General features: G+C 39.5%; 1 protein-coding gene across 1 annotated transcript in view; it reads left to right on the top strand.

Moving 5' to 3' along the window:
• The window catches only part of LOC129774437 (uncharacterized), a 121343-nt gene extending 109708 nt beyond the window's left edge, over window positions 1–11635 (top strand). Inside the window, exon 6 of the mRNA XM_055778175.1 lies at window positions 10918–11635. Within this exon, the coding sequence (XP_055634150.1) occupies window positions 10918–11430 (513 nt within the window). The 3' untranslated portion in view covers window positions 11431–11635. The remainder of the gene's footprint in view (window positions 1–10917) is intronic.
• The last annotated feature ends 4802 nt before the right edge of the window (window positions 11636–16437 follow it).

Here is a 16437-nt window from a genome sequence, read left to right as displayed (position 1 = left end):
TTCCAAAACCCTGATTTCCTTTAATCCCCCCTTGGGTGGTTTATCTATTTTCAAAAAACTCACACTTTAACCGCTTTGCGCCACTCTCCCTTAAGTTCGATTGATATTTGGCATAGGGTGTTTTTTCGGGGTGGTAAACATTTTGTATACGGTAACTTTTTGTAATTTTAGGGCGATTTTCTCCCATGCATTCATTGGTACCCTAGGGAGCAGTGTCTCTTCACCGTAGAAACGTTTTGTGTCCCCTAAAACCTTCGCATGCCAAATTTGGCATTTTCTTGATTAGTTTACGAGTTATGCAGAAATTTGTCTTTCATTTGTATGGCAGCTCCCCTTTAGAGAGTGGGGTGGAGTGTCTAACCACCGAGAAAACATTTATTGCGCCCTAAAATCTCCATATACCTAATTTGGTTTCGTTTGCTTGATCGATTCTCGAGTAATGCAGAGATTTGTGTTTCATTTGTATGGCAGACCCCCCCCCCTAAGAGAGGAGGGAAGAAGTATCTAACCACCATAGAATCATTTATTGCACCCTAAAACCTCTACATGCAAAATTTCGTTTCATTTATTTAATTAGTTCTCGAGTAATGCAGAAATTTGGTGGGAAGGGGGAAGGGAGAAGGAGTATCTAACCACCGTAAAAACGTTTATTGCCCCCTAAAACCCTCACATGCCAAATTTGGATTCGTTTGCTTGATTAATTCTCGAGTAATCAGGCATTTGTGTTTCATTTGTAGGGCAGCCCCCCCTTAGAAGGGGGGGGGTGTAAAGTGTTTGACCATCATAGAAACATCAATTGCACCCTAAAACCTCCACATGCCAAATTTCGTTTCATTTGCTTGATTAATTCTCGAGTAATGTAGAACTTTGTGTTTCATTTGTAAGGGGGCCCCCCTTTAGAGAGGGGGGAGGGGTCTCACTATCATGAAAAACTTCCCCGGCCCCAAAAACCACTATATACAGGTCGGACTCGATTATATGTGATTTGATTATATACAATTTTGGACTCGATTATATACAGTTTGGAAAAAAATATTTTTTTAATATTTCAAATATTGCTTATTTCATGAAGAAATGTAACCTTTCAACGTTAAGGTGATGTTCAAGTGGCTATTACATGTACAGTGGGGTAAAAATCGTGATTTTTGAACATCTTGCTTGAATTTTCACCAAGAATTGTTTATACCGATATTGTAGCCAAATTAAGAAAGATAGAAATTGGGCGTCAAAGAAAAAATTGTAGAGCGGTTGAAGTTCTTCAATTTGATTGATAGAAACAATCTAGTTCAATATATTTTTTTAGGATAAAATTAATAATAACACATTCAAAATTATTAACTTTTAAGTTTTACACTTCCAAAAGGTTATTAAAATCCACTAATGTGGTTATTCCACTACTATATCCTGTACTAAATTTTGTCATCTTTCAAATGAAAGCATCAGAATTCACTTCCGTAGCGTAATTTTTAATGTAGAGCCAGTTTGAGGCAACCGAGTCCGAAACAAAAAAAAAGTTCTATAACTCTGCGATTGTTGAAATTCGAAAATATGCGTAGGAGGAATTTTTTCATCAAATATGATCGACTATCACTTCCTGAGATAATCTGGATCAATTTATTTTTTTCGTGTGAGAAAGGTGTTTTCTGATTTTAAGGGGATGAATCAAAAATTAAATTCATCTTATATTTTCAAAAAACGATATATATATGCAAAAAAAAACAAATAAAAAAAAATTTTTTTTTGACTCGATTATATACAGGATTCGATTATATACAGTGAAAAGAAATCAAAAACTGTATATAATCGAGTCCGCGCTGTATCAATTTTCATGTCGATCGGTTCAGTAGTTTCCGAGTCCATAAGAATCAGACAGACAGACTTTGTGCCATTTAGTCCTTATACAACCCCTCTATTCCCTTATCATTGCTATATTCCTGATTATTGTTTCTCGTATATTCCTCTGTTAATTATCTAGCTACCGATAGTCGAATTTGGGCCTCACATGATACTTGCCCGAATCGCGCTGGGTGACCAACGTGCCAATTGAGTTCAAACAAGTATATGTTCAAACAAGTGGAGAGCTGGAATTTTTGACTTGCCCAAGTGGTTCAAAAAACAACCCAAATGAAATTTTTAAAAGAATTACAAACGCAATCTGTTCGTTGTCCCCTCGCCAACAATAATCAACGAATTATGTTTCTCACGGGGGTCGCAAAAAGTGACGGTGATCTTAAGTGGCCTTGAGCCGAAATTTTCCCCGTCGCCGATGGCGACAATCGCAAGGTTCCGCACCCGCCTTTTCATCCATTTTCAATTACATTCTAAAAATTGCACTGTAGCACTGAAACAAAAAAACACCTGATAATGACAATGAACAATAATCGATGAAACACGAAGGCTTATGAAATCGAGGAAAGTATTTGTTCAGTGTGTTTCAGCACTGTTTGTCCAACCAATTGGGTTGAATTTTCACATATGATCGACTCGCCGGTGTCTACGAGCCCCCCTTGGAAGCCATTAGTTTTAGGTGCATAGTCAGCCATTTAGTAACCCATATTGTAGGAGGTGAAGAAAAAAAGAAAGAACATAGGGATTATTAAATGTTGCTGTTGAACGATTGCGGTAATGTGTACTCGTGTGGGTGCATCGAGTATAACATGTTTCACTCGTTGTTGGCACGATGCAATGACCATCAATACAGGGGGTAAAAAATGAACCAGCGCTAGGGGTAAATTAATGGTTTGCCGTCAACATGTGTGCATGAACAAAAACAGCACTCAAAAAAAAAAAGGAGTGGTGGACGAAAACTGGAACTTTTCGCAGTCCCGGTCGCTCCGTTGAGAGCTGATGCACTTCGTTTGGCGCTTTTGGGGTTGGGGGTGGGGAGGCAACCAAACTCGAACCCAATCCAATCTGTCGCGCTACCAATTCGGACGGATCAGTTTCAAATTAGTGTTGATCGCAGGCGGTTCGCTTCGGTTCAATTGTTCCGGTGGGCTCTAAGTGCGTTGGATTGGTTTTGGTTTTGCCACTGCTGTGAATTTCGGTGAGTCTCGAGGAACGAGTTTTTTGCTGGAGTGGTTTTCATTTCGCGAACCACATCGAAAATCATCCCCAGAGAAGCGCACGGCTTGTTAGAACCAGCGGATGGCAGTCAGTGATCGAGGCGCGCTGATAAATAAACCATTACAAGTGGGAGATTTATGACGGGCTGCTCGACTTCTCAACAGCTTCCAGCATGCGATATTACATCGAGAGTTTGTTGGCGGTGGGGAAGGAAGGGAAACAAAGGATGAGTAATGAAAAATTGATATTTGTCACACTTGGTTTATGGCATCAGTTTGGTGTCGAGACCTTTCGGAGGATGTTCGGATGTTATATTTCGGGAAATGCGGCTCACCTTTCGGCCGGTGGCTTCCGCGGGTGGGTTCGAAGAATGTCCCATTATGTTGTTATTTATAGTGATACTTGAAGAATATTAATGGTAACAGTGTGGTGTCTGTTCTATATTTCTTACAGAGACGAGAGGTTGTCGTGCCAATATTGATCATATGAAAGCGATGAGAAACGAGGCAGGTTAATTGATTTGTTCTAATTGCTGCTAAAAGCTATTGAGTTCCAAACTACAGCTGGTCGCACAAATGAAACAATTTGCGGAATGAAAACCAATTGTGAATATGTATGGAGAATTGTTGTGATAAATGTATTTGACGAAACACAACTCTTCGTTTCATCTTGCGATTGAACAGAAGGTCCATCTTTAAGTGTGATTTATTGCGTGTCCTACTGAAGAAACGTTCTCATCACCTCTAGTGATATTTGTCTCGAAACTGTTTCTTCAGATCGGTATATTGTTCGATGCCGTATTTCCATCGAAGATTTTTGAACGAAATGTAACGTGAAAATTGATGTGAATAGACTAAGCTCTCTTCATTACTATTACTAGATAGAGCCACGTTGTTTTCATTTTCACAAAATCTGGGCGGTCCATACTCAAACTTGCTCATGACGAATTTCATGCCAACTCGTCTAAGGAGTTGGCAGCACCATCTCAGATAGTAGTGAAACGTTGTGGATGGAAATACATGGGTCATTTCAGCAGCTTTGCTTACTTGAAATATTCGAAAAAGACTACTTTTTGGAAAAAAAACAATTCTTTTTTCTTATTTTTTTACGAAAATTTCTAACTTAAAAACTATGATACCTACAAAATACTTGTCGTGTGATGAAAAGCAGGAAATTTTCACAAAAAACACCAACAATTTTTTGGAAAAAAATTTTGCTGACAAAAAAGTTATTTTAAAAATTAAAATGAATTTTTCTCAAAAACGTATTTCATAAAATTCTCAAAAATATACATATGAATAGCCCTTACAATTTCCAACAAGTCGTCCATACATCGGAAGATGGGTACTTTTACAGGGAAAAAGTTTTTCGAGCAACACCATTTTCATATTTTCTTTGAAAAAAATACAACTAACCTTAATTTTGTTTAAAGTCAAGATAGCGATAGATCTTGTTAGAATATAAACTTTTGTCGAAGACATCAACTATCTATCTTTTATAGTTTTTGGAATATAAGTAATTTTTGTGTGAAGACTCCTGAAAAAAAATGTTTTGCTCGTAACATTTTTGTGTGTAAATTTTTACGTGTAAACGTGTAAACTACGATAATTTATACATAAAAATTTTACGATTAAACATTAATACTATTTTTCCAAAGAAAAAAAAAATCCCCTTCGTCCGATGTATGGAAAACTTCTTGGAAATCTTTAAGGGCTATCTATTTTCTTCAGAATTTTAAAAGCATGTTTTCGAGAAAAATGAATTTTAATTTTCAAAACATTTTTTTTTCAATGAAATTTTTTTCCAAAAAATTCTTTGATAATTTTTAATTAAAACCAAAACAATTTCCTACATTCCATTCTTTGACTAAAATTTTGTAGGTCTGATAGTTTTTTTTTGTAGTTTTTTTAAATTTTGAGTTTTTTCAACTTTTTTTTCGGAAAATCTTAACTTAAAAACTATAAGATCTACAAAAAGTTGGTCAGAGAATGAAATGCGGGAAATTACTAAGGTTTTCATTAAAATTATCAAAGAATTTTTTGGAAAAAAATTTCATTGAAAAAAAAAATTTTGGGAATTGAAATTAATTTTTCTCGAAAACATATGCTTTTAAAATTCTGAAAAAAATAGATATAAATAGCCCTTAAATTTCCAACAACTTTTCCATACATCGAATGAGGGAAAATTTACATGGAAAAAGTTTTTCGAACAACAACTTTTTCATTTTTTTCTTTGATAAATATAGGAGGTTGTGCTCAAGACACGACTGCATTGTTGACGTAGAACTACGCTGTAGATTAATTCAAGTCGCTTGTTTATAACTGCGGATATTATTTTAAAATGCTACGAAAATTTTGAAATAACCATTCTACTAGCTTGGTCGCCCATTTGACGATAATTGTTTGATGATTCATTCTTGTGCTTGCAGAACAATACAGGCTCGAGATAAGTGCAGCTGTCATCCTTAGTGGAGAATATGTTGCTACTGGCAAGCGAAACCAAATCTCATACAAAATTCCAGAACGACATTTACTTTCTTGGTGACTAAATAAGCGAAATAAACTCTATTTGTACGCAAACCCAAATAAATTAATGACTTATTATAACTTATTGAATAGCGGCTCCGCAAAGCTTATGCGATTGAGTCTTACAAATAAATAAATTGGAAAAAATACTTACTGAATAACTTGGTATTCCCCAAATAACTCTTTGGTGCACAACCTTAATACCTGCTTCACCGTAGTGTCAGTTCAATGCATTGATGCAATGTCAAGGGCACCAACGAAGCCTTTATGATGACAGAAAACATACAATGATAACTGCTTGGAAAAAGACTGAATATTTGCCTCAGCAGAGATTCATTACTAACACCCTAGCATAAATAATTCCTTCCCGCTATCTCCCTTCCTTGTTCATATTTTTCATTACAAATGGGGTTTCAGCGTAGCGAAGATGCACTATTTTTACGCACGGATTATGGAGCACGCACGTACGCACACAAATATCCATATTTCGATGGCTTGAAGCAACAAAATATACACAAACTTATCTCTGTTTTGCGCTCTTCTCAACAGAAGCGCTTTCTGTTAAAATTGCCAGTCTAGATTAGCTTAGCTGTCATCCTTTGTGGAGAGAGTTTTCCCACCGTCATGCGAAACCAAATCACTGACAAAATTTCAGAACATTTATTTTCTTGGTGAGCTGACGATAGCCTAGCTCGATGATTCCCCACACAATTGTGTAGCTCAAAACATTAATTCAATGGCGTCAGTTTGATGCAATAATTGCAATGCCAGAGACATCAGCGAGTGAGTAATTTGGTCGCGTCCACAGCTCAGTCCGAAACGAAGACATGTGATGGCGCAACACAAGGAAGAACGAGCGATTTCGTTGTTTCGTAGCAAGAACGATACTGAAAGTTTGCCTTTCCTTCCTTTCCTTGTTGATTTAAAGAGACTTTAAACTTCTTCAATTCATTCGTCTCTAGCCTTCGAAAAGGCCCTTGGAAAACTCTACTCTTTCCTCATACTACTCCTCCACCCCCATTGGATTGGGAAAACCATTCGATCCCTCGCTGTCCAGCTCGTCCGGCAACGGTGTTGTCCAGTCGGTGTTCTCACGAATAATGAAGTTTGTCTTTTTTTTTTTTTTTTATTTTGCATAAAAATTTGTTTTATTCAGAAATTTTAGAGCTAAGCTATGATTTACAGTAGAAGTGATACAAAAAAAAAAACATTCTTTTCAGCTTCGTTTCAAAATTAAGATTTTCTTTTTGTTTGATTTTTGTTTTTCTGTTATGGATAACTATTTTACATTAACCGCAGTCGCGGTATTATTTTTTTTTTGAAAAAGAAAAGAAAGAATAAAATTTGTTATCCTAACTATTTACATAAATGAGAAACCCTACCTAAACTAATCACTTATACAGGTTGTTTATAATGGCGAGTGCAAGCAGTCCTCTCGAAATTTATTTTAATTGGTGGCGAATCTGATTTCCAGTGTTTCAATCTCAGCCAGATCATGGACCTCTGTTATTCTTGTCCAGCGGGGAAGATTGAGGGTCATTCTGAGGATTTTATTTTGTATTCGCTGGAGTTTGAGCCGATGCGTCTGGGCACAGTTACTCCAAATAGGCAAGCCATACTCAATCACCGGAAAGATGATTTGTTTGTAGACAGCAAGTTTGTTACTTAGACACAGAGATGACTTTCTATTTATGAGTGGGTACAATGATCTGATCATTATACCACACTTAGTCACTATTTTATCAATGTGTTGTCTAAATAACAGCTTGCAGTCTAAGGTGAGCCCGAGATATGTTACCTCATTGGACCAGTTTAAGGCATTATTTCCCAAGCTGATCCTGAGGTTTTCAGGCGGAACAAGTCGCGGGGAGTTCGAATATGGAAAAAAGGATGGTCTGGGTTTTCGGTGCATTCACGCGAATCTTCCAGTTGTTATAATATTCAGACAGGACATCAAGATCCCGCTGAAGCTTCTCCGTCAGAGCACGTGTTATTCGTCCCTTATAGATAATGGCCGTATCATCTGCGAACAGAGATAACTTACCATCATCTGGTAAGGGAGGAATATCCGACGTGTGTGTATTGAATAACAAGGTTCCCAGGATGCTGCCCTGGGGGCACCCCTGCAATGATGTTCAGTTCCTCTGATTATTCAGTGAGACCCTGAATGTTCTGTCTGTAAGGTAATTTCTGATTATTTTAATCAGAAACACTGGAAAATAACCCTGATGAAACTTATACACTAGACCATCATGCCAGACATTGTCGAATGCCTTTTCGACATCCAATAATGCCATTGCAGTTGATTTGGCGACAGTTTTGTTCCGCCTGATGGTGTTCGTTACCCTGACGAGCTGATGGGTTGTTGATCGACCTCTCCTGAATCCAAACTGCTAGTCAGGGAGAACATTATTATCTATGGCGAAAACCGTGAGCCTGGAGCTGATCAGTTTCTCAAAAACTTTGGAGAGAGCAGACAATAATTGGGCGATAGTTTCCGGCTAAGGATGCTTCTTTCCCCGGCTTTAGGACGGGTTCAACTTTAGCTAACTTCCACCTCGAGGGGAAGTAGCCAAGTTGTAAGCATCGATGCTTAATGTCCGTATAACCTGGAGCTTAGGTGTTTCAGCTCCAGGTTGAAGATATTATCAAAGCCGGGGGCCTTCATATTTTTCGAGGCTTTAATTTTAGCCTCAACCTCTTCAGCGGTTATTCTCTGCTCATCATCCAAAGTTGGTTGGGTCCGATCAACCACAGCCACAGCTTCCGCAACATCATCCTCCCGGGGACTGAGCATGGCTTGCCCAAGACTGTGTGAATTACAAAAGTGATGGCCCAACGCATCAGCTTTCTCAGCAGGAGTTATTGAAAGATCAGGACCAGGAGCATAGGGAATTAAAGGAGGAATAGGTTTGGGTTTGGTTTTTAGTATTTTTGACAGTTTCCAGAAGGGACGGGAATGGGATGGGAGCTGGTTCAATTTTTGAGAAAAAAATTTGTTTTTGAGTTCCAAGATTCTGGCTTGGACCACTCTGGAAAGCTGATTCGCCGCCAACTTCTTTTCTAGATGGCGAGTTCGCTGAAACTGCCTTCGATAGATGTTTCGCAATCTGATAAGTTGTTTGGTTAGATCATCAATTTCGAGAAAGCTACTTACACACGGAACTTGTTGGACATGCTGCTCACGAGCTACACACAGTGCCTTTTCTACGCCACTCAGCGCACTATCGATGTCTTTCTTGGTATGCAGCGAATGGTCAAAAATCACGCCAGCGTCGACCAGTTGCTGGAAAGCTGGCCAGTTGACTCGATGGTAATTCCTGCGCTGCAACCTCCTGGTCTCCACCTGTTCACCAAGAACTATCATTACCGGGTAGTGCCACCGGAATAAAACGGTGGCATCTTTTCTTTTTTGGTTATAATTCCGCCATCTTCCACTGGAAGCGCCGCAAATTTATGATTTGCAAGCAGCTGTTGTGCTTCTTCAGACTGTTCATCACTTAGTTCTGCCTGAGAGCGAGTCCTCTTCGCAGTGTTTGGTTGCTCTTTATTAGAGCGTTGTTTTCCCATATCGAGGGTAAATGCACTTGCCGAATGCAACGCGCCACGCACACAACAACAAAACTAAATGTATTAAAAATCACGAGCTCACTAAAAAAGCGACCGATTAACACGGGAGCGGAGCAACGAATGATGAAGTTTGTCTCAGCAAGATCCACTGTTTATACTCTAGGCAAATATTCCCCTTCGTTCTTCTCAATTTCCTTTGTTCAGGGAGACTTCACATCTTACCCCCCCTCTTTCGTTGCTCGTCGATAAGTTGCTCGTTATTGACAGCTCTGTTCGGGAAAGCACACAAATGCAAATGTATGAGGAAATGGAAATGCTTCCAATTTTCATCAATTTAAATCATATACATTCTATGGGATTGTTATGTATAGCATATCAAACAAATTTTAGGGAATTTCCGATTCGTTTGGTATGTAAATCGTCAAAATCCGTTCACGGCAAAAATAGTTATTAACGTTAACTTTATTTCATAAAAACGTGACCTGTTTCCTGGTTTGGCATCCTTAATGAAAGGCGTAGTTCTACGTCAAAAAATGGTTTAATGTGATGTTGGGTGTTTCAGTTTTGCGAAAATCTAAGAGAGGTTATTGGTTTCAAGTACAAATAGCAAATACTCATGATGGATGCTTTTTTATTCAATTGAAAGATGTGATAATACGGTGAAAAAAATTGTAATTGAAAATTATTGGATTTCGGCACCCCAAAGGGTCGGGCGCCCCCGGCAAATGCCAGGTTTGCCGCCCGTATACTGCGCTACTGCCCCCCAATACATGTCCATTATACCCGCATCGATAAAAATGTTCTACTTTTCGGCTTGTTACAATTTTAGTAAAAAAACATAAAAAAATTAATTTTTATAAAATATTTGACCAATTATTTCGAGAACCAGTATATAATACTGTAAGAAACTGCTGGAAAACATGTTTTTCCAAAGATACAATTGGAGTTCTTCTTAACATGTCCGTCTTACCCCCATTTCCCCTATATGTACAAAGTTTCAAACAAATCGGAGAGCGTCGCGTCAAAATCGATTGATTTGGCGAGGAATCGTTCTATGTGATAATTCAGTAATGTCTAGAGAATGCATCTGCAATCCACTACAACCATGTAATGAGACACGAATGGTGATTATAAGCATTGATGTAACATTACATAAAGTCTTCGATGAAACTGAATCTACTCTACAAATCGATCTGATAATTATAGCTCGAACAACATATCATTTTTTATTCATATATTCTATTAGAACTCATTAAAAGGGTGCAAACATGTGACGAATCAATATCTCACATCAATTATTTTGCCAGATTTCATAATCGAAATCGAATGCATGGCTTAAAAAGCGCAAGAGGACATATTAGAATGCTCCCGGCTCCACTTGGAACTCGATATTCATTCGTACTCTTTTCATAGTTACTCCCTCGTAAATTCAGCGACACAACTAATCCCATACTTAGCCTACGGTTAATAGCATGCTATACCACGGAAACCGGTTTCTACAGCCGGTGATTGATCTGCTTCGGGTGCATTCACCGTCACCGTATCGTTTAAAGTAGAACGGACCAAGCAAATTACGTAATAAACAGTCGGAAACACTCGCGATTGAGCGGTGTGTGACCTAAACATGGGAAAGGTGTTGGACCTTCGTTTCGCTCCAAAACCGGTTTATCGATTGATGCTAATGCGAAACCGAAAAGATTAAACTGAAACTGAATTGACCCTGAAAAATCACGTGTGCTTTCCCTTCTATTCACAGACGACGATTATCATGCTGCGCGTCACAATCGCCACAGTCGTGGGGCTGCTGTGCGTGGTCCAGTGCGTCAAGGTCGACTACTATGGGTCGCTGTATCAGAAGGATGAACTACATGCGCCCTACAAGAGTGCCAAGGAACCGAAACAGGATTTTAGCAAGATCCCCGGCCAACCTGGAGTAGACTATCCGATCTATCACGAGGTTCCCCACACCAGCTTCAGTTGTGCCCACGTTCCGGCGATTCCAGGCATGTACGCTAACGTTGAGACCGGTTGCCAGGCGTATCACACCTGTCACGATGGCCGCGAGGGACATCAGGGTGCCTCGTTCCTGTGCACCAACGGTACCATCTTCAATCAGAAGGAATTCGCCTGCGATTGGTGGTACAATGTTAAGTGCGAGGAAGCACCTAGCCTATACAGCTTGAATGCCGATCCGGAGCACAATCCCTTCGTGCCCAAGAAGAAGCTCGAGGAGGAACCACATCACAAGAAGTTCCTGATCCATGTCTAATGGCCTGGCCGAAAGTTTATCATTCAAAAACCACCACCATCTGTTTTTTTGTGTTTGTTAAGTTTGTGCAAAGCTTTTGTTTCATCTGTAGATTACCATCGTTGTTTTCGCTCTCTTTCCATATTTCAACGACGTCTGTTGTAAATATTTAGCTCTTGCCATTATAATCATTCCCCGGTAGCCAAGAATAAAAAGGATGAAAACGAGAGTAAACCGAAATTGTCTTTATTTCTATCCCTCTGGTGTTACACTTTTTGCCTCGCGCGGTTTCGTGAGCATGGATCTGAACATTATTGCGTTGTTATTAAGCGGAATTTTAATTAATACTTCTCAACGATGCTGCAGTGGAGCATCTTTCTCGCATCTGAGATGAATATTTCCACCCATATAGTCGCCTGTTAAAAGTTAAAGGAGCAAATAATTCTCCCCAGAAAATCACGTTTTCCGCTTCCCTGACTGGGCTATACTTAACTGTCTATTTCTCACAGACCTAATGTAGTCAGTATTCCTGTTGCACCCTCCCACTGTTCATCCACATCGGAATTATGTCGAACACCCGATGAACAAGAGTGAAATGGAACGACTTCCGGTGCATTGCTCTGAAAGCTCTTTTGAAAAACTAGAATAATGGATCGAACGCTAGAAAATTGAGGCTTCGATTTTAGGTCAACCCGGCCCTGAGCGCTCTGGGCTAAAGGATATCCCTTCAGTTCATGCACAAATCAATCCATGCACCCGATCGTATGTACTTCCGTCGACGTGAGCACTTTCGTAAATTGTGTTTATGATCAAAAGGAGATTTTCTCTCGAGAGCATCGTGGGCAGAGCAGCAGTGGGCAGCAGCAGCACCTGTTTCCCATCGTTTTCCAAGCCGTGCGGCTTCTTTCCTCGATGCCGATGATATCAGGAACTATAGTTTGAGTTGGCGTGGTTTGAGCCTTCGTCGGAAGGATGGATCTTGAGACCTTTGATGAGGTGTGAAGAGTGCTGCTTTTTTTATCACTAGCTGACTGCATCGTTCTTTCGAGTGAGGGCCTTTCGTTGTTGGAAGCAATGTAATTCTCTTGCTGGCACAACGAGATATTTGAGTATTTCATGAGATGAAAGGATAATAATCCCGCGATTATTATGCAGACGTAGGATGAATTTCAACAGTCAGACAGAAAGAATCAGACCCTTCGATTGTGAGAGTGTATAGAGAAGGGGTCCGAGGTTGGAAATAAATATAACATCTCTTTGTAACAAGTTTTTCGTACTTAAAATTCACAAGAATTCGCTAGCGATTACATTCGAAATGAAATAAATTATACAGATAACAGATATAGATACAGAATACAGATACAGAATGAGTAAATACAACTGATTATGAGGTTTTGGTAATTTGGCTGATAAACAAAAACTAAAAGGGAAACGACGTGTAATAGAGTTGAATTTTCTGAATCTATCTTATATTTAAAATTCTCGTAGGGGGTCTTCGTAGCCACTTGGATACGCGTTCGCTTACTAAGCGATCGGTCGTGAGTTCAAACTCAGGACCCTCAATTGACCATCTTTGTGTTGTTATAGAATAACTACGTCCACGCAAACATCATCAGCGATGGAGATCGATCCACGGTCGGAATTAGATCGATTCATCCATACAACTGCTCTGCTCTGCAAGAAACATCGGGCTGCTGTTCTATAAATAACCCAACAATGATCAATATCAACTGTCTCCCCTGTCCGGTCTGCTGAACAATGGAAGAACAGAAAGAATACCCTTACGCCGAAATGGCTACTACTGTGTAATTAACCATTATGTAATGGAATAGAAAACTTAAACGCCTAAATGGCTACTACTTCTACTGTGTAATTTACAATTTATAGAAACATAAACATATGTACATGTACACGATTAAAACCCGGCTATGTTACAGCTAAAATGATAATGAGCCTAATAGATAAATAAATGGGATAAAAAAAGTCGGGTGGGTAATGTCGGGGACATAACCGGAGTGACGTAGGACTATACAAAGGGGACAGCTTTTGTTAAATATATATTTTAAATATATTGTTTTATTTTCTTCTCCTACGTGAATACCTGACTATCTACCTGAAAAATGGATTAGTTTACTGTTTACTCTTTATGAATATGTTGATGGTTCTGAAAAAAACCTTTGGTGTTGTGTTTTTGTTATCACTTGATATTCCCATCTTCTTCGGTTAAACCTTCCTGTTTAGCTATTGCGTTTGCCACTCGCCACAGCTTTCACAGTTGGAAAATTTATTCCCATCCAGCTTGTGACATATTGTTCAGTAAATTACATTTAATGCGACGTGCCGGAGAAACACTTTGCCACTCACTGAAACTAATTGTTGCCTTGATGAGCGCCGAACCGAAGCTGCTCTGTTCTTGATGCGGGTTTTCTGATTGTCGTGAGCAGCTTTGCAAGCCAACTCGAGCACTCCGACGGCCAAAACTCTATAATCGCTGTTAGGTATACTGGTGCTCCGGCACCAATCCGTTCGGCCTAGTTACCCTTGAGGAGCAATCAGTGAATGCGACCAATAGGGAACTGGAGACCTGCACGGTTCGAGTGAGACTTTGCCTTTCCTTAACTTGTCCTCCTTTGTTACGTCCACGATGCCGATGCCGTACAACCACACGGGTTTACGGTTTGAAAGAAAATAAGATATTTTTTGGGGTCCGCGTGTTTTATACTCTAGCGGTACACACTCACAGGATAGAGACAAATCGGCAGACTCAGCCAGAGTCCAACGAGACGAACGAATGAGCGTTAAAAGGGAGCGATTGCAAAAAAATACATTCATTACGATTTGTTCGCTCGTTGGATTCACATGCAGGCTAAAAAGGGTCCTTTCAGGATCACAAAATTATCTTCAATCTAAAGAGTTTATTGTTTTGTTATCACTCGATATCCCCATCTTGTTCGGCTAAACCTTCCTGTTTAGCGATTTGTTGCCACTCGCCACAGCTTTCACAGTTGGCAAATTTCTTCCCATCCAGCTTTGTGACATGTTGTACAGTAAATTACATTCAATGCGACGTGCCGAAGCGCCACTCAGTGTCGCATTGGAGGCGATTTTAACCTGTAATGGAACATTTGCGATGACAGTGGACAGTGTCGACTTTCAATGTGGGGTCATAATTTGGATCTCTATGTTCACAAATGTCCAACTAAATAAGTCGCATTACATGTCCGTCCAATTAGCTAAATGTCGAACTAATTGTAAATTACTGTACTTTCAATCTGGAAACAATTTAAGAATTGGTGAAAATTGAATAATCAGGAAAGTCCCCAACTATCAATAAGCTCAGAACAACTGCCAAATTCACATACTCATCAGATCCTGGCAAACAAATTAAGAAAAAATCAATTTATGTTTTATTATTATTTCGGATAATGTTTTAGAAAGCATTGAACTGTATTTCCTAAACTCTTTTTTGGAAGGTTTAATGGCCCTGAAAAGCGCCTTGTTTTATGGAATGGTTCCAATTTAGAAAACTTTGTACTCGTGGTTTTGAAAAAAACCATTTCGAACGCCCTCGATGCCGCCTTGTTCTGGATTTGCCACCAAAGCAGTTTGTATAAAGAACAAACTTTTTTCTTCTGCTACCTGATGCCGTTTTGCGATTGCGTTTGCCACTCGCCACTCGCTGCAACTGCCTGTTGTCTTGATGTCCACCGAACCGAATGTGTTCTGTTCCGAATGCGGGTTTTCTTATCGTCGCGAGCAGCTTTGCCAGCTAACTCGATCACTTCGGCGGCCGAAACTATATAACGCCGACTAGGTGGACTGGTACACTGGTACTAACGCGCTCGGCCTAGCTACCCTTGCGGGGAACTCCAGATCAACACGGTTCGAGCGGGATTTTGCCTTTCCCTTCACTTTTCCTCCTTTACCATGTCCAGGGTTGGGTTGGTTTGTTGATGTGTTGTGATGCGAACCGATGTGGTGTACGGTTTGAATGAGAATGATCGTTACGGCAGCGGAGCGGGGATTTTTAAGCTGACTGGCTGGCTCGAGAATTACGCATGTGTGAGACTGCGACCAATGTTTTGTTCTTTTTTTTCTTTTTCCTTTCCAATCGTGCTTCATTCTATTTCGCTGCTGCTCTGGCTGCCCGTTTTGGTCGGTACGATTTGAGGAGCACAAAATGGACCAATCAAAAATGGGCACATAGTGCATTTTGACAATGCTTGATATTTCACAATTATTCAATTATTTATCTCAAGAAAAATGAAATGTTATTCGTTATGATAGATGCGTAGATATATTTCCTATCAATTGATGCAAAAACCTTTGCGATCTATTGAGAAATGCTCGAGTAATAAGCGTTCCAAATCTTGCATTTTTTCCTACTTGTTCAGTGCCTAGATTTCCATTTCACCCCCTATATCTTCCGGTTAGACGTAGTCCTACGTCAAAAAATTCTTGTGTCACGATGTTCGTGGTTGAACTCCTCCGAAACGGCTCAAACGATTTTCAAGAAATTATGCACAAAAAAATTGGTAGGCATGAGAATAAGACGTAAACTATATATGAGGGGCTTAGAATGCAAGGGGTGGTAAGTGACCCCATTCTAAGCCCCTCATATGATACCGCTAGGGTACCAATTACCATATGTTTAATACCGATTAGGGTGGCCCTAAGCAAAAAAAAATCTAAATTATTTTGATTTCTATTTTTTCTCAAATTTGGCATAAAACTATATATAACCTCAAAAGTTCACCCCCATCTCCTATTTTGAATCGCTATTTTATTATTTTGGTATAAATAATATTCAAATAATCGACCCGTAGGTGTTTTTCAAAGAGATCGAATTAATTTACGTTGTTAAATGACATATGGCGCGTTCACTCCATTGAACATTCATCCTCACATGCGCCAAAAACCTTTATTCGGCTAAAGCCATGCGTATTGCCAACGAGTTGGAAGACTTTTTGAATAAACATAATGAATTATTGAAATTCATGCTCGAAATGCTCGGTTTGCAAGGTGACG

The sequence above is a fragment of the Toxorhynchites rutilus genome, chromosome 3 (assembly GCF_029784135.1).
Source record: "Toxorhynchites rutilus septentrionalis strain SRP chromosome 3, ASM2978413v1, whole genome shotgun sequence".
In the NCBI taxonomy this organism is placed as follows: domain Eukaryota; kingdom Metazoa; phylum Arthropoda; class Insecta; order Diptera; family Culicidae; genus Toxorhynchites; species Toxorhynchites rutilus.
Note: the sequence above shows the minus strand (reverse complement) of the source record. Positions and strands in the feature narration are given on the sequence as shown.